The sequence below is a fragment of the Spermophilus citellus genome (genome assembly GCF_964194105.1).
Source record: "Spermophilus citellus genome assembly, chromosome: 4".
Classification (NCBI taxonomy): Eukaryota; Metazoa; Chordata; class Mammalia; order Rodentia; family Sciuridae; genus Spermophilus; species Spermophilus citellus.
The window spans coordinates 199,766,110-199,789,950 of NC_138185.1; the positions used below are offsets into that span (position 1 = coordinate 199,766,110).

Below are 23,841 nucleotides of genomic sequence, written 5' to 3' on the forward strand. Positions count from 1 at the left end.
TTCAGTGGTAGAGCACCCCTGCATTCAATCCCCTGTACCACTAAATAGATAAATTAAAATAGGCAAAATACTAAGCACATGCATATTGAAGCTATAATGAAAATAAAGGAATGGTTGATATGTAATTCAATATAATCATTGTTATCTGGGGATGATGATCCAGGAGGGACACACAGGATTTTTCCATTCCTTAAGCTGGGAAGTATGGATATTTCTTCTTCTATTATTATTATTGTTGTTGTTGTTGTTGTTACTATTATTAATAGTAGTAGTAATGGGGATTGAACCCAGGGGTGCTCAACCCACTGAGCCACATTGTCAGCTCTTTTTATTTTGAGACAGGATCTTGCTAAGTTTCTTAGGGCCTCACTAAATTGCTGTCTGGCTTTGAGCTTGCAATCCTCCTGCCTCAGTTTCCCAAGTTGGGGTTATAGGCATGTGCTACCATGTCCAGCTCTTTTATTATTTTTCTATAAAACATACACATAGACTTTTATCCCCCGTTGAAAATATATATATATATATATATATATAAATGAAAATATTTTAAAAAACATTCTCTTTTGAACCACACTATAACATATTTATGAACTCCTGTCCCAGTAGGGAATGCTGTGCTCTGGGAGGCTCCCAATGCAGAAGAGGGTGCTAGCTTATGGGATGCACCTTGGATCCCATGGAAGGTCTTAGAAGAACTCAAGGAAATAAATTTCAACATTTTTTTTTATCTGAAAGAAACTTTGCATAGTATTATGCACAGGTGTGTTTGTATATATTTGTGTGAAAGTTGTCTAAGACTATAAAACTAGGGTGATCACTAAAACCAGGAGAAATTTTTGCCACATTGTAACCAGGTATGAGCTTCTAAACTTTAGAGAAGAACCTTAAAAATTAATCATTAAAAAGCAAGAAAGAATTAAGCAGTTATTGGTGGGGGGGGGGCAACTGGAAAGGTAGCACAGTGGTAGACCATCTGCTTAACATGGGTGAGGCCTTGGGTTTAATCACAGCTGAAAAATAAATAATAATTAAGCAGCTATCTAAGAAATAGCAACAGCAACCCCAGCAAGAGATTGCCATAGCTCCTGGTTATTCTTAGACTCTTCAGCGGTGTCCAGCAGTGTTGTGAGCACAAAAGTATTTAGTCATTTCACAAATACTTATTGAGTGCCCACAGAATACCAGGCACCGTGTTGTGTACAACACAACATTCAGGAAAATGACAGATAATAAAAAGGATATTACCATATAATGCAAGGCAAAGATACACACTACTTTGGAAGCATAGAGAAAGTATCTGTCAACTCTGCCAGAAAAGGATTAGGAAGGGATTTGGAAAGAGACTTAAAGGATGATTAGAAGTCCCTAGGCAAATAGGAGGGAAAAGCCCACACAAAGATGAGAAGGAGTGAAATAGCATTTTGGGGTGACAACAAACAGTGTGGTATGATTAAAGCTCAGGGTCAGTGAGAACGGGAAGTAGAAGCCAGATTATCAGGTGCCTGAACAAGTTGGGGAGTTTGGACTTTATTCTATAGATAGGGAGAAGCAACTAAAAGAATTTAAGCAGAGGAGTTACAGGATTAGTTTGTATTTCAGAAGGATCTTGGATAGAGGTGTGAAGGATGGGTGTGAGGAGGCTCAGGACTGTTTAGGAAACTTTGAAAATATTTCAGATGAAGGATGCTGAAATCGACTGTGGGCAGCAGCTGGCATGGATTTTTTTTTTTTTTTTTTTTTTTTATTTCTAGTTAGGGATTCTACTCACTACTCCAGAATTCCAGTGGCAGTGCTTGTAGGGTCTGAGTCAGAGAAGGCTCTGTGAAGGTCTTGAGGATTAGGCAAAATAACTCAAGTAAAAGAACCAACACCAACAAGCACCAGGCGATTGATTGATTCATCCATTTATACGTTCATTCATTATTCATTCAACCAGACGTTTTTGAAACATCTTTTCTTTTAGGAAGGTGGACTACTACTCAGCGTCCTGAGGACTTGACAGAGTTAAAAAAAAAAAAAAAAAGGAGGGAGTGGGGATGCCATGAGCTTTCATTTTAAGGCAGCTGGAAGAAATTCAGCTCACATAACCTAGTCAATCTCTGTCTCAGGTGCAGGGAATACAGCAGTAAACAAGACACAATGTAAACCTCATGAGATTAGGGGTTTATATTCTAGGAGTAGGACGACAAACCAACAAATTCCAAAAATACACAGGAAACATGGGGAACAATTAGTTTGCCTGGAGAGTTGGTCTACAGACTGGCAAAGATCCGATGATGCAGAAGTAAGATTAGTTGGTGAGGTTCATAAAAGGGCAATGAAAGCCACACAAGCCTAAGATCAGTCAGGCTTGACTGCCAAGTCCAAAACCTGCGCCCTCCTTTTCGTTCTCTTCAGGTGATGCAGAGGCGAAATGGCTTGGTGCCCTAGGTTCTCAGAAAAGAAAGGCGCCAAACTCAAGCCTGAGGGGAAGGCCTGACCTGGGGGCGATGAGGTGGCTGAGTAGTGTAGACACCTTCAGGAGGACCAGCCCTGGGTGTCTGGCAGCGCAGCGAGCTCCTAGTGCGCCCTCCCGCTACCAGCTCCCGAAAGCCGAACCGCGAAGCACTGGGTTGCACTGCTCATACCACCCGCTGCCAATGGTTCGCTCCGAACACCCCTCCCCGCCTGGCGGGTGCGGCGGTCCGCCCCACTTCCGGTTATTGCCGGGCCCTATATCCGGTGTCCGCCCGCCCTCGGCTCCTCCGCTGGCGCGATGCTTTCCCGGTCCCGTTGCGTGTCCCGGGCGTTCAGCCGCTCGCTCGCTGCCTTCCAAAAGGTACGGTCTGCCTGGGCTGGAGCTCCGGCAGGTGGGTAACCTGCTGGCGGGTGGACGGGCTGCCTGAAGGGCAGGAGCGCAGCGCGGTGGCCAGGCCGGACACCAAGGGCACCGGGACGCGGAGGCCGCGGGCTGGGCGGCTGGGGGCCCGGCCGATGTCCTCGGGACGGTCATGCCGGACCTTTGGAGCCCGGCGGCCCCTTTCCTTCCCGAGGCAGCTGGCGCCGACCGTTTCCTGCTGTACCCCACCCTTCATCCGGCTTGGGGAGCCGCGCCCGTCCCAACATTAGACTGACTCAGTTCGGGAGGAGGCGCAGTGCGGTCCCCCAAGCTGGAGCCGGAGTCCGTCTCCTCTTTCCTTAAAATCAGTGGGTACCATTCCACTGGGAATTTGAGATAGTTTGGCAGACCCAGTGTGTTGCATTTGTATTACCTTTGGAGTTGTGAGATCCACCTGTCATCAGCATTGGAAATGTGCACCTAAAAAGCTGTTTCTTCCCTCTTTTCATCTTGGGTGACGTCGATAATGTCTTCTTTCTCAACAGGGGAACTGCCCTCTAGGGAGACGTTCCCTGCCTGGTAAGTTCTGCCCTTGCCGTCACCTAAAATGCTCTCCTCCTGGGCAGAGCAGCGTGTGAGGAAATCTGGGTGTATGTTTCTTCTTAATTTTCAAAGACCATTCAGTTCATAGGAGTGAAGCAAAATGCTACTTAATTATAATAGCTCTCATTTAATCATTCAGCCCTTGTTATTAAGGTTTTACTGTGTGTCAGGCACTGTGCAGCTAGGCACTCATTAGGGATGTGGCTATTAACAGTTCTTGTCCTGGTGCCCTTCTGGAGCTTACAGGCCGGTGGGAGGGACATGATGTGAATTGCTAAACAAGTCAACAGTCACAAATTGTAGTAAGTGCTGAGAAGGAAATATGAAAATGGACTGAAGAGATTTCTTTAAATTGGTGACATTAAGGCTGAGATCTGGAGGATGGGACAGAGCAAGCATAGAAAAAAGCAGAAGAAAGGGAGAAATAACATCTACAAGGTCCCTGAGGAGGGAAAAAGGTTGATGGTATATTGGAGCTGGAAAAGTGTGATTTGGCTGGACCACTTTTGTTAAGGGAGACATTGTCATGAGATAGAGATGGTGTGGAGACGTTGGAAGGAGTTTAGATTTTATCCGAATAGTGGTTTGTATTTTTTAAGGTGGGCTTATTAATAATGCATCTTACATAGCTTATTATTTTTATATGCCTGGTATAAATATATGTTTAATGAATCAGTCTTATTGTAGGGTTCTTTGTGTCAAGTGTTGTCCTGAGTGCTTTCTGTGCTTTTTAGTTAATCATCATCAAGTAGCAACAGATGTAGGATCTCTTAAAAATGCATAATCCAAGAAAGAGGAGTGAAGTGTCATGGCAAGGTCACTCAGCCAACTATTGGTCAAACCAGGTCCACCTGACTCCTTCCTCAGTCCAAATCTTAACCCACTGTGTTCTCATTTCCTCACATACTCAACAGATAATTTATTAAGTGCTTACTCCAGTGTGTAGCCACTGTGCTAGGTGATGGGATACAGATGGTCTCTACCCTCAGAGATCTTATGGGCTAGCTGGATAGAGAGCAAATACGTGTTTATGCACACTTAAGTACATATTTATATGTGGTTACTAGGAAAGATCAGGACATGTTGTGATGAGCATGATGTAGTCCAGCTTGTTGGTAAAGACTTTCTAAAAGTGGTGACATTTAAGCTGAGACTTGAAGAGTACATAGGAATTAGTCAGGAAAATGATATTCCAGGCAAAGGGAATTACTTTTGCAAAGGTTTCCACGCAAGAAGGAATTTGACCAGTTATAAAAATGGAAAGGAAGCCTGTATGGTTGAAAAGATAGAAAGAACTGGATGGTTCATGACAGTATAAAGTGCTTGGACTTTATCCTAAGAGTCAGGAGAACATATGACATCCAGCACAGTGTGTATTGGACTCTCAATAATAAACCTTTTTTTTTTTTTTTGGCAGTACTGGTGATTGAACCCAGAGCCTCATGCATGCTAGGCAAGCACTCTACTAATGAGCTGTACTCCCAGTCCTGATAATAAATAAACTTTCTTTTCAACTGGAATTCTGAAAGATGTCAAAACATTTCTCCACTTTCTAGATTGACAGGACCAAAAAAAAAAAAAAAAAAAAAAGCCTTGCACTTGGGGAGTTTGCATCTTGGCTCAGGGATTTACTTTATTTATTTATTTATTTAAAGAGAGAGAAATTTTTAAATATTTTTTTTTTTTTTTTTTTTTAGTTTTCGGTGGACATAACATCTTTATTTTATTTTTTTATGTGGTGCTGAGGATCAAACCCAGCACCCTGCGCATGCCAGGCGAGTGCACTACCTCTTGAGCCACATCCCCAGCCCCAGGGATTTACTTTAGAGTAGTCACTACTTGTAGATGAAATAGGAATAATGGCAGATGGTCTTTTTACTTCAGAGAATTGCTGGGAAACTTGAAATAAAAATGAGGTCATTATGTGAAAACTTTTTATAACCCAAAATCACTGTACAAAAGAAACCTGCTATAGACTGAGCTCTGAATTGGACTTGGGGTTCCAAAAATTGGTATATACTATTGTGTTCTACTTCAAAGACATGCTGTACTCAAGAGTTTGCACTGCATAGTCATTGGCTGCTAGGCTAGAGGCATCTTACTTGAGAATTAAAACTTGGGAATGTTTATGAGGAGGTAGGCATAAGCAGAAGCTATCTCATTTGGTGTCTTCTGAGCCTAGGATTTTGGAAAAGTTGTTAATAGATCTGAGAGAGGAAAGACCACAAGACACAGAATATATTCAGGGGAGGTGTCTGTAGTTATTAAACATCAGTTAGGGAGATGCAGTTAAAATTTATGATAAGGACAGTTGGTGAGCAGAAAAGGGCTCCCACCTTTTTGAGAGTGACCAGGGTGAAGGGCTTCAGAAAGAGCACAAGAAGACAATAAACTGAAAGGTGGGGAAATGATTTGCTCAATCTTAGGACAATCTGGAGACCTTGGGTCTAAAGTAGCTCAGTCTTTGCTGCTAGGGTTCAGTGAGTAAGGTTTCCAGCCCAATCCAGTCAAACCCAGATCCACTACCCTGAGTCTCCAGTTAGGTTATATAAAGTCACTAGATCAGCCATCACATTTTTTTTGTTGTTGTTTGTTTGTTTGTTTGTTTTCCCCAATCTTCAATTGTATTTAAATACTTGGGAAGTAGAGACCTTTTATTATGATAACATAGGAATAATGAAAGTTTGTAAACTTAAGGCAAATAAGATTGTAAAACTCTTTTGGGCTGTGTCATCAGATATCTCCCCTTTCCCTTCCCAAACACCTATTCTTCCCATTGCTCTCTGCCACTAAGGCTACTTTGGTGGAAAAGTTTGAGAAGCAAGACTCTTGTGTGATAAAGATTATGTCATTAACTGCAGTTGGTCCTGCTCTGTCTTGGGGTTAGGGGGTGAGCAGATCTCTTTTCCCTTTCCATCTTGTATCCTGTGTAAGATAAGAGTTGTTGGTTAAGAGTTGTTTTGTTTCTTGCAGGGGTCTCCTTATGTCAGGGACCAAGTTACCCTGACAGCAGGAAGATTGTGTAAGTATCACTGGGGAGTACAGATATGTGGCCATGGGGTATTCAGAATCCAATTCTAAATTGACTATCTGATTTCTTCACTGGCCTTGAGACCTAGAAATCAAGGTGGTATCTTGAGTCCTTAGATCTAACTTTGATGATCATTTTTTTATTTATGATGTACCTTGGGCTTCAGCTTCATGTCAGGTTTGAACCAAGAGTGTACCTGTCATCAGGTGGTTGGTTAGTAACTAAAGTTAACTTGGAGCCCACTTTTTATTGGAATAGGTACAGAAGAGTGCTCCTAAATATTCTAGTTGGATATAAGCACAGCTGAAGGACTGGAGGGGACATGTATTGTGGAGATTGAGAGCATCCTCTTGGCAGCATAGTTACTCATTTTAGAAACAGAAAAAGCAGACTAGTTGAGCTCTGGGACTTTGATTAGATTGGAGGAATATTATTATTGCATAATGTTGCATTTGGAGAAGGGCCACCTCTGTGTATTTCAGATTAACTTCTCATGAATGTTGCTCTGTATGCCAGTTATTTTCATGGTGGTAGTTAAAGGATGCTCTCTAACAACTTGTTCAAGAACTATGAGCTGCTTTCTCTACAGGGAGAATCTTCAAAGTGAAGAGTCAACAGATTAGCTTTCTTACTGTGTATCACAGTTAAGATTTTTTTTTTCTCAATTTAGATAATGTTGCACTCAACTAGAAATATTAATTCCTATGATATTTTTGGAGGGCAATTTGGCAGTTTTAAGTCTTTTAATTGCATGTACCTTTTGATCTAGCAATTTCACCTCTGGGAATCTACACTGAAAAACTGGTGTACCCAGATTTCCCTCAAAATGACAGTAGGGGATTAATTACGCTATAGCATTAAATGTTAACACATTTACACTATGATAAGTAGAAAAAAGCATTTTACAAAGTAATTCCATTTTCTGTTGTTTGGTACAATTCCATTATAAACATTCTTTTTGCCATTCCTAATATTCTGCAGTGAATATCTTTTTTTTTCTTTTGTGGTACTGGGGATTGAACCCAGGGACACTGTTCCACTGAGCTACATCCCTAGCCCTTTTTATTTTGAGAAGGATCTTGCCGAGTTGCCCAGGCTGACCTCAACCTTGCAGTCCTCCTGTCTCAGCCTTCGGAATAGTGGGGATTATAGGTATGCACCACTATGTAAGGCTTATGCAGTGAACATCTAATGCTTTTGTAATTTTAAAAGTTATTTAAATGCCAGGTGCTGTGGTACCTACCTGTAATCCCAGTGATTTGGGAGTCTGAGGCAGGAGGCCAGCTTTGGTAACACTTAGTGAGATCCTCTCTCAGAAAACAAAAGAATGGCTGGGGCTTAGTGGTATAGTGCCACTGGGTTCAGTCCCCAATATTGCACACCCCAACTCGAAACACCCCTCTGCCTCTGCAAAAAATTTAGAGATTCAAAATATATCACTCACCTGCAATTTAAATGAAAATGGGGCAGTTATTAATCTCTACATAATAAATACAACAAGTAAGTATTTCAAAGTGATTTATGGAAAAAAAAACAATCTAATCTTTGGGTTGGATAACCCTAATTGGGTCACCTTAATCTAATACCCATTTTTTTGTTATGTGAATGAGTGAATGAGTTATCCACTTTGTTTTATTTTGGTTTTAGTTTTGTCTTTTGAGGTGTTGGCAATCAAACCTAGGACCTCACACAGGCTAAGTAAGCACCACTGAGCTACATCCTGAGCTCTCTTTTTTTTAAAATCTTTTATTATGAAACTATTTTCTAAGCTACATATGGTGGTGCATGCCTATAATCCCAGCAATTTGGGAGGCTGATCCAGGAAGATCACAGAATTAAAGCCATTTCTTGCCCACTTAGTGTGACCCTGTCTCAAAATAAAAAAGGCTGGGGACGTAGCTCAATGGTTCAACCCCTAATACCACAAACAAACTAAAATAATTTTTTAAAATTTTTATGTTTTTATTTAATAAATAATTACATGGCTCAGAATTCAAAAGGCAAAAAAGGGGTAAAAATGAGAAGACTTCTTTATTCTTGTCTTCTAGCCCTGTTGAATGCCTTTTCTCAGTAGCAGCTGTTGCTTCAGGTTCCTGGGTATCTGGCAGAGCACTCTCTTTTGCATTTGCATGTTACCTGTTAGTTCTTATCTATGGGCATGTGTTTTCACATGGTTACAAACTTTACACATACATTTTGTATTCTGTATTTTAAAAAATAACTTTATTTTTCTCTTTGATTTTTAGATAGACCTTAAAAAGTTATTGTGGCATTATAAACATCTTAAAAGACAATTTTATATCTGTTTTGCTTTTCTGTTATAAAGATGCTTATTGTAGAATATCCAGACAGTCCTGAAATGTAAAAGATGAAAATTCCTATCAGTCCAAATCATTTTTTTAAAAACTGTATAAAGTTACCCTATATAGCTACATCTCCCTCTCCCCAGAGGTAACTATTCTTGGTTTTGTGCATAAAAGATGATATTGTTCTCTAGTTTATTCTATTTAATGTAAATGCTATATGAGAAAATGCCTTTGTCTTTGAGTGAGGTTCTTTGGAAGGAGTCCAGGATGGATCTGTACACTGCCTCTTAGCAAAGAGAACCAAATACAAGATATGTGGGTTTGTGGTTTGTTTTTTTTTTTTTTGGCAGAGTACCTTGTTTTACTTGCAAGTAACTATCTTACTTTGCTGCCTTATCTGATCTATTTGTAATCCCAAGGACAGAAATACCATTATATCTGGCACATCACCATGTATCCCTGAGGGCATCTTACATGGATTTGGTTAGTTAAGAAAGAAACCTATCTGGAAGCTAAGTCATTTTGGTAGGTCTGCAAAGGAAGGACGAAAATGCTAATTTTTTTCTTCTAGAGAACCAAATGTAAGTCTCGTCTTTTTTGAGAACTGACATTTCATTGCAGCACAGGCACTTTTTAAGATAGCCAGGTCATCAGGCACTGGGACTCTACCTGATGAGTCAGAATCTCTCTGGTTTTGGCCCAAACATGTGTACTTTGACAAAGTTCCCCTGGATGACATGGATGGGCACTCTGGTCAAGAATCACTGATTTAAAGGAAAGGTGACTCATGGTACCTAAACTAGATTAAATGTGAGTAGTTCACCTGCTAAAGGAGTTAACTTTTATGTTTCTTTTGTAGCATTAACAACAGTAGTGTCTTCAGTGTTCGCTTCTTCAGAACTACAGCTGTGTGCAGTAAGTACCTGCCCTGTGAATGGAGTTTTAATGGAAAGAACAAACTGAGTTTAATTAAAAAGAAAAAAAAATGAACTACTTATGATTTTCTTTTTTGCTTTTTTCCTAGAGGATGATGTGATTACAGTCAACACACCAGCTTTTGCAGAATCTGTCACAGAGGGAGATGTCAGGTGGGAGAAAGGTAGGATTTAGTTTCCTCTCAAGTTGAACCCTGATTGAACCCAGGGGCATTTTACCACTGAGCCACGTTCCCCCAGCCATTTTTATGGACTTGCCCAATCATTTAGGGCTTTGCTAAGTTGCTGAGGCAGGCCTCAAACTGGCAATTGTACTTCAGTCTCCTGAATCATAGGGATTACAGGCATGTGCCACCATGCTGAGCATCAACTTCTTAAGTTTTAATAAAGTCTCCACTTCCCCTGTGATAGTCAGTGGTACCTTTCCCACATATATACCTATTTCCCTTGGCCTTATAGGAGAGGAGTCTTGTAACACATTTGCCAAAAGGGGTTTTGTGGCTTCTGGAGGTCCCCCTCTAATAAATAGCTTTTGCTTGGGTTTTCAGCTGTTGGAGACACAGTTGCAGAAGATGAAGTGGTTTGTGAGATTGAAACTGACAAGGTGAGTTTGTCTTTTATTAGTGACAAATTTTCATGATCAACCCTTGGTTTCTCATTCTAAGAAGAAGCAGGATTTAAAGCAGCAGTGTTTTTTAAAGATAATTTTTAACTAGTTCTAACCTTAGTTGTAAAAGTGTTTGAGTAACTCTTTAAAAAGAAGCAATTTATTAAAGTTTTAATTTTAGATTGTTCTGTAGGTATGAACTATGTAACTTTCTAACTTTTAACCTGGTAGCTTTTTCTTTTTTTCCTTTGTGGTGCATGAGTGTTTCCACTTGTTTGTCCACATGTCTCTTGGAAACACATTAACTGAATTTTACTTTAATGTTTCCAAGAACTGGTGAATCTTCACTGTAGCAATGACTTGTCTTTGCTCCCACTCTGAAAGTGTGACTTCAGGTGTTTTGCAGGGCCTTGTTTAACCATGTTGCAACTCTTGTAACTCATGTTGGAGATTCTGTGTAATTAATTGGCTAATGCTGTGTAAAAATGTCAGCCCTTTCTCCATCTTTCTTCTTTTTCCAGACATCTGTGCAGGTTCCATCACCAGCAAATGGCGTAATTGAAGCTCTTTTGGTACCTGATGGGGGAAAGGTTGAAGGAGGCACTCCTCTTTTCACACTCAGGAAAACTGGTGGTAAAGAAGTTCTCCTGGTGGTCAAGGTCTCCAGTGTTCCCCCTTGGGATTGGGGCTGAGCATACTGTACTAATAATTCCCCGAAACCTCAAAGACTCTTGCATTACAGTTGCCCTTAGTTGAGGGAAAAGAAAGAACAATATTTTTATTTATATAGAGGGAATTTTATTTATTTTATTTATTTTTTATTTATTTATTTATTTTTTATTGTTGGTCGTTCAAAACATTACATAGTTCTTAATATATCATATTTCACAGTTTGATTCAAGTGAGGTATGAACTCCCATTTTTACCCCGTATACCGTAGAGGGAATTTTAAATGTTAAGTTTAAAAGAAAAGGGTTGTTTAGGGTTGGGTTGTAGCTCAGCAGTAGAGCACTTGCCTAGCATGTATGATGCACTGGGTTCGGATCCTCAGTACCACATGAAAGTAAATAAACAAAATAAAGGTGGTATTTCCATCTACAACTAAAAAGCAATAAAAGAAAAGGGGAGTTTAAAAGGGGGGATAGATAATTTTTTTTTTTTTTTTTTTTTAAGAATAAACCTCATAGTTCTCTGTTCTTTCCATGGATGTTTTTTTATTTATTTTTATTTATTATTTTTTTTGGTGGTGCTGAGGATTGAACCCAGGGCCTTGTGCATGCGGGGCAAGCACTCTACCAACTGAGCTATATCCCCAGCCCTCCATGGGTGTTTTTTATACTGGACCTTTTCTTAAAGATTTAATAGAAAATGAAGAGGATATCTAAAGATAGTGATTCCCCTTTCCAACCCTGGCATCAGAATCACATGCATCATATGATCTGATAAATCACAATCTATCATAGGTAGATTCTTTATTTTTCCTGTGCTGGGGATTGAACCCTTTCCCATGCTAGGCAAGCACTCTACCGCTGAGCTACATCCTCAGCCATAGTTGGGTTATGGTTTTTTTTTTTTTTTTTTTTTTTTTTTGATGGACCTTTATTTTATTCATTTATTTATATGTGGTGCTGAGAATTGAACCCAGTGCCTCACACATGTGAGGCAAGTGCTCTACCACTGAGCCATAATCCCAGCCCTGGGTTATGTTTTTAATGCTTCTCAGGTGATATTGATACAAGCTAGGACTGAGAACCAGTATGCTAGAGGACAAAGAATTATTTCATGGGACTATTATGAAGCAAAGTTGTCATCTTTTGTTTGTTTGTTTGGTGGTCCTAGGGATAGAACCCAGGGCCTCATGCCTGCTTAGCAGGCACTCTGCCACTGACCTACATCCCTAGTCCTTTTTTTTTTTTTTTTTAATGTTTTTATTTTTTAGTTATCGGTGGACCACAACATCTTTGTTTGTATGTGGTGCTGAGGATCGAACCCGGGCCCCACGCATGCCAGGCGAGCACGCTACCGCTTGAGCCACATCCCCAGCCCTTCCCCAGTCCTTTTTAAAACAATTTTTATTTTGAGACAAAGTACTTCGGCTGGCCTTGATCTGCCTGCCTCAGCCTCTCCAATATCTGGGATTACAGGCTCCCCGCCCTCCATTTCATGTAGTTTCTTTTCACATTTTTCTTTCATAACATCTCTAAGAAGGGTTGTATTTCTCTTGGGAAGAAATGAGAAAGAAAAGAATCTCTATTGAACCTCATGATCAGTATTAGAGATTAGAAAATATCTGGGTTTTTTTGACTCTTAAATGCTGTAACTACTAAGGTCTGTTTCTTTTTAATTGTTAAAATAGTCAAGTAGAGAGAAGACCAGACGCTCACACTGGGGAGAAAATCTCTAGTATAGGCTAGGAAGCAAGAATGAATCTTCCAGATTCCAAGATTCAATGAATTTGAAGTTCATCTTCTAATCATTCATTTTTTTACTATCAAAAGAAAGTTGTAATTTAAATATAAAATTGGATATAATATCCAGATGGGTAAAAATTGAAATAACCATCTAATTTAAAGTTGTAGATTTAGTATTTTACCACCTCATTGATTTTTTTTTTTAAAGAGAGAGTGAGAGAGGAGAGAGAGTGAGAGAGAGAGAGAGAGAGAGAATTTTAAATATTTATTTTTAAGTTCTCGGCGGACACAACATCTTTGTTGGTACGTGGTGCTGAGGATCGAACCCGGGCCGCACGCATGCGAGGCGAGCGCGCTACCGCTTGAGCCACATCCCCAGCCCCACCTCATTGATTTTTGATAGTCATCCTGGAAGAAATACTTTGAACTCTTAAGCTTAAATGAGTCCTTGATTAAACATTTATTTATTTATTTATTTGGTTAAGAATAGTCTTCTACATGTGAAGTTGAAATAGAAGATGAGTATCCATAATATTATAATTAGAAATATGTCTCTGTGTGTGTGTGTGTTTTTAAAGAGAGAGAGATAATTTTTTAATATTTTCAGTTTTCGGTGGATACAGCATCTTTATTTTATTTTTACGTGGCGCTGAGGATCGAACCCAGCGCCCCGCGCATGGCAGGCGAGCGCATTACCACTTGAGCCACATCCCCAGCCCTATGTGTGTGTTTTAATGTTTTACATTGCCTAGGTTTTTTTGCTTGGAAGTTTTCATTTCCTTGGGTTCAGAGTAGATGCTTTGGAAGTACATGCAGAATTTCATAATCCGTAGATATTTGTGAAATCTGGAAAGTCAGTTATCTGAATTGAGGCAGTTATCTGATATAGGACATTTAAGGACTCTGGGGAATAGAGATTAATGCCTTATGTCATTGTGCATGTCTGATAGGGTCTTGAATATAGCAAATACCCAGTAGACATTTGTTAATGGATTGGAGATAGGGCTTTTGCCATTGAATTCTGCTTGGTTTCTGTGATTTGGTTGCTTTCCATTCCAGTCAGTGTCGATAGCAAATTTTTTTTCTTGTTTTCTAGCTGCTCCTGCTAAGGCCAAGCCAGCTGAAGCTCCTGCTACAGCCCCCAAAGCAGAGCCTGCAACATCAGCTCCTCCTCCTCCTCCTGCAGCACCCATACCCACTCATATGCCACCAGTGCCCTCACCTTCACAACCTCCTTCTAGCAAACCAGGTAAGCCTCTAACTCCCATGTGTCATTCTGTGAAAGAAGAATACTTTGTTTATTACCATGTCCCCTCACGAACGAGGTATAGTATGAGACCAGCTGTGGCTCTGAAAAGGCCAGGTTGGCTGCTTTATAGAAAGATCTCTAGATTTTATGTATGAAGACGTAGGGTTGCATCCCAGCTTTCTGTTCACTGTAACTTTAGGCCAGTTACTTAACTTTTCTGAGCAGATTGTTCATATGTGGAGTGGGAATTATACTAATACACCTCAGAATATTTCAAGTGACAATACAGTATGAAAGCACTGGCATGTGCTCAGTAAATATTTCTGTCTCTTAATCAGTTGTACCCTTTCTTTTCATTTTCAGTGTCTGCAATAAAACCCACTGCTGCCCTGCCACTAGCAGAGCCAGGATCTGGCAAAGGTGTGCGTTCAGAACATCGGGTAAGCATCTGAGAACTACTGCACTTACATGTTACCTGTTAGTAGATTAATGGAGTTTGGGTATGATGGTGCCCACCTTGAATGGCTAGCAGTTTATTCTCTTGGCCTTGAAAAGACAGAGTATAGGAAGTGGCTTGTTTGTGGTCACATAACCATTAAATGATAGAACTCTAGAACCTGAGATTTTCTGCATACTTATCCAGTAGTTTTTCACTGTTATGCTATCAGTGAAATGCTTTAGGTGTAAAATATTTGCAAGGAATAGTACCTTCCATAATGATACAGATACTTCACACAGATGATGTAGTGAGAGTTCTATTCTTATACTTCCAGGATACTTAACTGTAGCTAAGGGATATACTACATGGTAACAATAGCTGTCTGGGCAGACATAAACCTCAAGGAAGTTTTGTCAAGAGTGTGGGTTCCTCTGCTTGAGAATACTTCCTAAAAATATTATAGCTTCAAAAGTATGTTGCTCATGAGTTTCCGCTCCACAAGTAGCTACTCTCATGCAAGCCTCTATCAACAGAAATCTCCATTCTGTAATGATTCTTAGGCTGTCTAGACCTATACCACATTCTTCCTTTTCATAAATTGGTTTTGGTTTTTAAATCACACCATTTCCTGGACCTCCATTCTTGGTCAACCATCAGGCACATCTGAGGTAGTACTTTTGGCCCAGGTTTTGTTGCTTTTGCTCAGATGAAGAAGACCACCACAGGAAAGGGGAAGCCTAGAACTCTGGATATATATGTACTTATTTATTTGTTTATTTTTCTTTGTTGGTTTTTTTTGTTTGTTTGTTTTGTTTTTGGGGTTTTTTTTTTTGTTGTTGTTGTTGTTTTTTTGTGTGTGTTTATTTTTCCTCTTTCCACATTTTTTTATTGGTGCCTTATAGTTGTACATAATGATAGGATTTATTGTTACTATTTGTGCATGTACACGATATAACAATATAATTTGGCCTATATCATTCCCCAGCACATCCCTCCTCCCCTGGTTATATTTAAATACTGTAGTCCTTGTCTTCTACTCTTGGCAAGCTCTTGAGTTCTCTCTCTGCCTACATGGGGAATACTTGATCCAGAGAGATCAGATTGTCAATTCTTGTTCACTTTTGCTTTCAGGAAAAAATGAACAGGATGCGGCAGCGCATTGCTCAGCGTCTGAAGGAGGCCCAGAATACGTGTGCAATGCTGACTACTTTCAATGAGATTGACATGAGGTGGGATGTCTAGACCCTCTACCTCCCCATGCCTTGATCTTGCCCCAGTGAGAGACTATCTAGTGCTGTTCCCAAAACTAACTTGATGGGCGAGAGGTACTTCTTTGCTTTGATTGTAGTTGACTTACACAGGGAAATTTACCAGTTTCATCCTCTAAATGACTTTCCTAATATTATGTTTGTTTCCTCTAAGACTTAAAAAACTTAGCCTTTTAGACTTTTATACCTGAATCTTGTGAATTCTGGTAAATGAGGCTATTAATAGTCTTAAATTCTGATGACTAGGGTTAGATTGCCAGAGATGAGCAACCAGGCAAACAGGGCTTGTTCCCAGGACTATCCTTTGGATAGAGAGCCTTCATTATCACGCCAGAGCAGGGGCAACACACCTTGCTTCTTTCCCACAATGACTGCTTCTTTGTACATGTTCTTGAGCAGTTTAGAATCAGACCAGCCAAAAGGCAGAGGCTTGTCATCTCTCTTGCTTTCCCAGCTTTGAGAGTGAAATGGAAAGCAGTTTGTTTTAAAATAAAAACCTCAGAAGAGTAAAAGGAACTAATTCGTCCTACCCATTTCTATAGTGAGTTAATTCTTGATCCACCTGTTTTCTTCAAGATTTTGATGTGTGCAGCCAGGCATGTGGTACATATTTGTAATCCTAGCTACTTGGGATTATAGCCTGGGCAACTTAATGAGACCCTGTGTCAAAAAATTAAAAGGATGGCTGGCATAGTGAAGCATGCCTGTAATCCCAGCTACTTAGGAGGCTGAGACAGGATTGTATTTTGAGGCCAGCCTCAGCAGAGACCCTGTCTCAAAAAATAAAAAGGGTTAGGGATGTAGCTCGTTGGTAGAGGACCCCTGGGTTCAATTCCCAGTACCACAAAATAATAATAATAATAATGCATACAAGTATCAGCACAGTAGGGAAGAGAAAGCAGTTAAATTTAACAAACATTTTCAGTGCCTACTGTATACAAGGAATTAAAGTATGGAATTTAGGGGGTATAATATAAAAATGAGTGAAAAAGAAGCCCTGACTCCCTGTAGCTTATTGTTTGGTTTGGATAAACACAAAGTAAAATCTAGAAGTGTCAGAAGGATAAAAATAAGGATGAATAGAGAAAGGAGTAAACTCATTTGTTTTGGAAGTTGGGAGTAGAAGTTGCAAAGGTAGGATCAGGGCAGGTTTCCTGGGGAAGTTTTAACAGGCCTTCAGGAATGACTAGTATTTTGACAAGCAGCATTGTTGTTCCAGACAGTGTTAACGAAAGGTATGTATCATGACAACAGTCATGAAAGTACAAGTTAGATCATTTCTGCCCTGAGGAATATGTATGGGAAAGAATGGTAAAGAAGGTTAGTTTTGAAGGCCAAGAAAGAAATTTATATTAAATCAGGAGGTGTATTAGCAAGTCTTCAGGGAATCTCCTTGCCTCCTTTTGTCCTGAGTGTTAAGTTTGTTCATCTGCTTTTCATTAGGGAAATTTGTTTTCCTTTGGATGAGTTCTGAAAAATAGGAGGGAGTGGTTTATTGACAGTGTGTTAGGGCTTTGTTAACCAGGTAAGGCTCTGTGGCTAATTGTACTAGAAATCTCCATTCTATTGGGAAGCTTCCTAAAGAGACTGGATGTCATTCTAGTCAAAGATTCCTTGTTCATAGTGTGTAGGGAAGGACCTTGCCTAATGAATCACAAAGGTTGTAGCTTATGTTTCAGTGCATTAGGTCCAAATTGTACACAAATTGAATGAAACTTTGAAATTCTATACACTTTCTTAAGACAAAACATGTAAATATTGTGGTCTTGAAAGATGCAGTTGTTCCAACAGCCTCAATTGGAAAGTAAGTATAAGAGTTGGATCTCCTTTCAGTGGCTAATTGAGGTATCCCTTAACAATGGCTTGGAGTCTCACTGTAGCCAGTAATCTCGTTTAGATTGAGTGCCCTTTGGATATGGTGCCCATCAACTAACCCATAAGGGACCTTTCTGAGACTCCTCCTTTTCCCTGTTGTCCCAGCTCTGCCTCCAAGGACGGAGTTCTGAAATAGAAATTACTTAATGACCAGACAATGGCATTCCTGCAGGTTTGAGAGCAGAGATGTTTATCACTACTCTTACCCTCTTCTGCAGCCCTTGTGTCTTGGGATCCAATAATGTCTTTAGGGTGGTAATCCTAGCACTAAATAAGGTTAGACTCAGGAAAACAAACATTTTAAACCCAATCAGGCCGCCTAAAAAAACTTCCTTTTTCAAAAACAAAAGGTCTGAAGGGGGTATTTTAAAGTTGTATCACATCTTAGCTTTCATGGTAATGTCAAATTAGGCCATTATAGGGGGAAAGGGAGAACCAAGCATTTGGACCCGAGATGAAGTTAAATTCAATTTCCGTTGTGAATAGCTATTCCGATAAATACAGAGGTTTCTGAGGCAAAATGATGGTAAAGCCATTTCTCACTCTGCACCATGTATGTGAAAAAAACTGGCCCTGACAGACCAAAGGCTGATCATGTTGCAGAGGCCTCTCAGAAGCAAGGTCCTGCTGCTGAAACTGAAGGTAGCAGGTCTCACTCTACATAGGGCCACTTTTCTAAATATCGAGGAAACCACATTCATTAAACTAATCTTAAGGGCAAGCAGTTTGTCTTTTCTTTGTATCCAGGTGCCTAGCTCTGACTCTCACATATGCTGCATGTTAGTACCTGTTCCAAGGAATAAGTGGAAGGAATTGCTAAGTCTGAGAAGATGAAGGACTTCCCAGGAGCCTGAAAGAGCACTAGGTTTACCCTTCCTTGATAATCATGATTGCTTTTGTTCACATGAAACCTATAAGCCTGTGGGTGGTTTTGTCATTTTGATTTTTGTGGTACTAGGGATTGAACCCAGGGTCCTTTACCACTGATCTATATCCCTAGCCCTTTTTATTTTTTATTTTGAGATGGTCTTGCTAAGCTGCATGGGCTTTCCCTGAACTTGAGATCCTCCTGCCTCAGCTTCCCAAGTTGCTGGGATTATAGACATGTACCACTGCTCCTGGCTTGTTTTTATTTTTCTCTGATAATCAGATAAGAGAATGTCCCAAAGAAGCTAAAATATGGTTTGGTGGTGGTTGAAAATAATTCTGACAAATGAAAAGAATATTTCTGTTTTATAGACTTTGCTTATACTTTAAAACATCTCCACACACACACACACACACACACACACACCCACACCCAAGGTGGATATCTCACTATTTTAGTTAGAAATACTTTTCTCATTCAGGGCAAGGATGTTGTGCTATGTTATGTCTCATTCATATTCTCTGTTACTGAAATCTGTGACTTTGAGGACATAAAGCAGCCCTGTAAAGACTCAACCCACCTGAAAGACACATTGCCCGGATTCCTTTCTATCCAGTTTTTATGAAAGAACAAGGTGTTGACTTCTAGTAAACTATTTCAAAACTTAAACATGGCGGACTGGGGTTGTGGCTCCGTTGGCGAGTGCTAGCCTAGCATCTTTGAGGTGCTGAGTTTGATCCTTAACAGCACATTAAAAAAAAAAAAAAAAAAAAACTTAGATGGTCCAGAGTAAGGGAAAGGCTTGCCTATTTGTGTACTTGAGTGGAAACATGTTTGAATATCAAAATCAAGGCTTCATTTGTGTTTTCTTTTGTAATATATTTTTACAGTAACATCCAGGATATGAGAGCTCGGCACAAAGATGCTTTCCTGAAGAAACATAATCTCAAACTAGGCTTCATGTCAGCATTTGTGAAGGCCTCAGCCTTTGCCTTGCAGGAGCAGCCTGTTGTAAATGCAGGTGAGTTTCTGGTGGCCAATATTGCAAAGGTCTTAGAAGGTAGGTATATACACAGACCTGCTCCCACATTTAGTAGACCAAGGCTTTTATTTCATAACTTGACCATCTTCCTTAGAGATTTCTTTTCTTCTTTTTTTTTTAAGTACTGGGGATTGAACTCAGGGGCATTCGACCACTGAGCCACATCCCCGGCCCTATTTATTTAGAGACAGGATCTCACTGAGTTGCATAGTACCTCGCTGTTGCTGAGGCTGGCTTTGAACTCATGATCCTCCTGCCTCAGCCTCCTGAGCTGCTGGAATTATAGTCGTATGCCATGTGTCTGGCTAAGATTTTTTTTTTTTAATGTACTTTTCTGAAAGGCCATCATGATTATTTCTCTCCACTAAGTGGGCAGAACATTTTCTCTTCCTGATGCATAGCTTGGCATTTGCTCTGGTAGCAGGCAGTTGTGGGGCAGCCCAGCTCTCTTTGGTGCCTCCTGTCAGGATAGGAGCTCGTGTTCTGGCTGCCCACCCCTAATCCCCATGGGCCCTGTTTTCTTGGAGCCTGGCCTCCACACTTGACATAGTCCTCCAGGTTGACCTCTGATCTCAGGTTGATGGGCCTCATTGGGAAGCTCACTTTCATGGACTTGGTACTTGTTTTCTTTCAACTTTTTATTCACCCACGTCATTGAAGTGTTGACCTAACAAGCAGTTCTCTTCTTCCTATTAAAACATTTCTCTATCCCCTGGAAGACTGGAGAGCAAGCAGTGATATTTTTGCAATCCTCAGCAAAAGATCTAGAAATTGGAGCCTAGTCACTTCCATAGAGTGCTGTGCTCTAGAGAGATAGGAGAGTGGACTTTGTCCCCAATGTGTTCCTCATTTTGTTTCTTCCATTCTTATGCTTTCCTGACTGGCATTCTCCCTTTCCCTGCCCCCCTCTTTTATGCCTTCCCATGCTCATAGGCATCTTTCAGAGTTCTTTTGGCTGGGCTGTAGCTGTAGCTCAGTTGTGGTATGCTGGTCTAACATGTGTGAGGCACTGGGTTCTATCCTCAGCACCACATAAAAATAAATAAAATAAAGGTATTATGTCCATGTACAACTAAAAAATATTTTTTAAAAAAGTTCTCTTTTTTTTTTTTTTTTAGTTTACACGCTTTTCTTCAGTACCTTATATAAAGTACAACATAGACTTATTATCTGTGGAGAAGGTTCCCAAGCCTTTGTTTTCTTATGAGTGCTAGACGTAAATTCTCAGCTACTGGTTTGCTGTCTCAAGTTGGCATATTTAAAAGCCAGACCACTAATTCCCCCTCCATTTCCTAAAGAGAAGCTTCCTTCTTCCCCTTGTTGAAAGCAGAATGGGCAGCGTGCCTGTGCCCCTTCTTCTTTGCTGAGTGGCCTTTTTTTGTTAACACTAGCCATCCCGTGCTAAGGGAGGGCTTAAGAGGGGTAGTAACAAGAATTTGATGCTCTCTAATCCCATGTGAGCCTGTGTATTGAGCACTTCTGAGGGCTGCCACAGAATGTATGCTCAGTTAGGGAACTTGGGAAATATTATCATTGCTTGGGATAGGAGTAAGTAGTGTGCCAGTTGCCATTTGTAATGTAATTATTTTTATGCTGATTGGTCAGCCCACACTATATCAAGAACTGCAGATTTTTATTCTGTTAATAGAAATATTAGCTTATTAGCCTTGGCCTGGGGAGTTATATGTAACATTTTTTTTCTCTGTCTCTCATAGTGATTGATGATGCAACCAAAGAGGTGGTTTATAGGGATTATATTGACATCAGTGTTGCGGTGGCCACACCTCGGGTATGTTGGGGCAGGAGGTGGGGAATGGAGGTATTAAGTAAAAGTAACCTTTTTTTTTTTTTTTAAACCATACCATGTTCTTTTAATGTCGGACTTAAATATCTTAGACTTTTAATCATGGTGAGTAATAAAAGTATCCTGGGTAGGGGACTTGTAACTAGAAAGGGTACTGTTAATTTGCAACTGAAAATGTTTTTTTTTTTTTTTTAATTTTTTATTGATTATTTAAAGCATTACATAGCTCATGATATATCATCTTTCATACATTAGACTCAAATTGTGTGAAAATGTTTTTTCATTCTTTTCAGGGCCTGGTGGTTCCTGTCATCAGGAATGTGGAAACTATGAATTATGCAGATATAGAACGAACCATTAGTGAACTGGGAGAGAAGGTAAGGTAGAAAGAAGTGTGCATGAGAGCTGCTGGGCAGGTGAGGGAAGAGCCAGCTGGCAGAGCTCCAGGAGCTGGAGCCTCACTTTATTCCCTAAGAAATACATAGCCACTGAGGAAAGTAGTGCCCTAGAAGATTAAGCATAGCATGCTTAGTTGACTGAAATCTCATGAAGTGAGACCTGCTGGGGGAAGAAAAGGTCAATTCTATGCAATCATGCCTTTTTTTTGAGCACTAACACAGTCTTTTCTTCAAGAAAAGACTAAGTAAGCAATTGTCATGCTGAAGGTGGAGTGTGTAGTACTGATCTCAGATATGAGCTTATTTACCTCAGATATGGACTTACTTTCTTTAGGTGAAGGAACCTGTATTTGTTTAATGTTTCAATTGTGAACTCTGTTTTTAGGCCCGAAAGAATGAACTTGCCATTGAAGATATGGATGGTGGTACTTTCACCATTAGTAACGGAGGCGTTTTTGGCTCGCTCTTTGGAACACCCATTATCAATCCCCCTCAGTCTGCCATCCTGGGCATGCACGCCATCTTTGACAGGCCAGTGGCTGTGGGAGGCAAGGTAGGAACTATTGCTTATAAGGTCCTACCTAATAACTGGGTGATGATGAGAGTGCAGTCCAATTAAAGGCTTATTATAGAGCATTCACTATAATTTTAGGCCTAAGTTTCATTTCTTAGTTTATAATTAACAGCTAAGGCACTCACTATCAAATTGTGGTCTATGGATCAGTGTCATCTGGGAACTTGTTAGAAATGCAGATTCTTAATTCCATCTCAGCATATGTGAGAACCATTGAGGAGACTTGCCCTTCCTCTAGGACCAATTAAAATGTTTCATTGTTTAGGTGCTATAGAGAGTGGGGGATAGAGTTGCAGTCATGGACCTTGTCCCTGGGAAACAGAAGACAAGAATGCACAAGAATTTAGGAGCTTTGAAGTTGTCTGATAAGGCTTGGAAATTTTCTAAGGCCTTAGATGATAAAGGGGCTTCAGCTAGCCCTTAAAAGATATATTGATAGGAAAAAAACTTTCTCAGACTCCTGGGTTTAGAATCTTTTGGGATCATTACTTCCTTTGTGAATTGAAAAGCCATGGATCTTCTGCCTGGAAAGTGGTCACCCAACTTTGCATAGTGTCAAGAGAATTTGTGCACCCCAGGTTAAATATTTTTTCTTTTAAATTGTAACTATGGGCTGGGGCTGGGGGTCAGTGGTAGAGCACTTGCCTAGCAGGTTTGAGGCCCTGGGTTCAATCCCTAGAACTTCGGAGGGGAGGGGTGGAGGATGTGTAATTGCAATGCTTCAGGCAGCCCAAACAGAGGAGGAAGGCTTTCTGTAGACAGCAGATGAGTTGGAGGGTGGACAAGGCAGATTATGTTGTGTTGTTTTATTTTAAGGACAGTTGTGCGACTATTTTCTCTTTGTTTATTCTTTGTTTCTAAGTAGAGGAGCTTTGCACTAAAGGTAAAGATTGGCCTTTGAAAATATGATAAGTATGCAGTGGCCACATTAATAGGAAAGCCTCTGGAACTAAGAGCTTGCCTGAGGGCTGCACTTTCCCATCTCCCTCCCTCTGCAGAGCTTTCTCTGACCTATTGGTGACAGACCTGTTGACCTTTCCCCTCTACAGGTGGAGGTGCGGCCTATGATGTTTGTGGCCCTGACCTATGACCATCGGCTGATTGATGGCAGAGAGGCTGTGACTTTTCTCCGCAAAATCAAGGCAGCAGTAGAGGATCCCAGAGTTCTCCTCCTGGACCTTTAAGAGAAAGCTCCACACCCTACAAATCGACCATGCAGGAACTTAAAACCAGTCTTCTCCTTGTCCCCTCATGGGTCCCAGGTTAGCCTGTGACAGGCAGGTATTTGCTGTTGGCCTCAAGCAAGGAAGCCAGGGTACTATGTAACCAGCAGTTGCAGGTCTTCTCTTGGTGTTCCTGCCAGGCTCTCTCCCTCTGAATCTTTCTCTGGCCTTTGAATATCTTATTTCCTTAGGCTTAAAGAGATAGAGAGAGAGTGAGAGAGCCTTAATGGATGCTCATTAATATTCCTGCCTTTCTTCCATTTAGCCTCTGCACAGATGATTTTTGCTTCTCCCCATTGCCAGTATATTATAGGGAAACTACTGGGACCATGTGATTAAATTTTCATCTTTGGAAAATCTGTTCTCCAGAAATGCCTAGGGGGATGCTCT

At 40.5% G+C, this 23,841-nt stretch overlaps 1 protein-coding gene across 1 annotated transcript; it reads left to right on the top strand.

Moving 5' to 3' along the window:
* The first annotated feature begins 2,693 nt into the window (after window positions 1-2,693).
* On the top strand, window positions 2,694-23,457 carry DLST (dihydrolipoamide S-succinyltransferase). The gene is made up of 15 exons (XM_081292312.1): window positions 2,694-2,818; window positions 3,364-3,397; window positions 6,395-6,443; window positions 9,618-9,673; window positions 9,783-9,857; window positions 10,242-10,297; window positions 10,822-10,933; window positions 13,808-13,960; window positions 14,324-14,400; window positions 15,531-15,628; window positions 19,301-19,431; window positions 21,168-21,241; window positions 21,550-21,633; window positions 22,040-22,207; window positions 23,278-23,457. The coding sequence occupies exons 1-15, from the start codon at window positions 2,756-2,758 to the stop codon at window positions 23,410-23,412; spliced, it is 1,365 nt and encodes a 454-aa protein (XP_081148438.1). The 5' UTR covers window positions 2,694-2,755; the 3' UTR covers window positions 23,413-23,457.
* Window positions 23,458-23,841: the final 384 nt, after the last annotated feature.

Excerpts from the sequence above, each read along its gene's own strand:
- DLST (XM_081292312.1), top strand. The coding sequence starts at position 2,756 with ATGCTTTCCCGGTCCCGTTGCGTGTCCCGGGCGTTCAGCCGCTCGCTC. Across the intron at positions 10,934-13,807 it reads CACACTCAGGAAAACTGGTG|CTGCTCCTGCTAAGGCCAAG; the intron begins GTAAAGAAGTTC and ends CTTGTTTTCTAG. Across the intron at positions 19,432-21,167 it reads GCAGCCTGTTGTAAATGCAG|TGATTGATGATGCAACCAAA; the intron begins GTGAGTTTCTGG and ends TGTCTCTCATAG.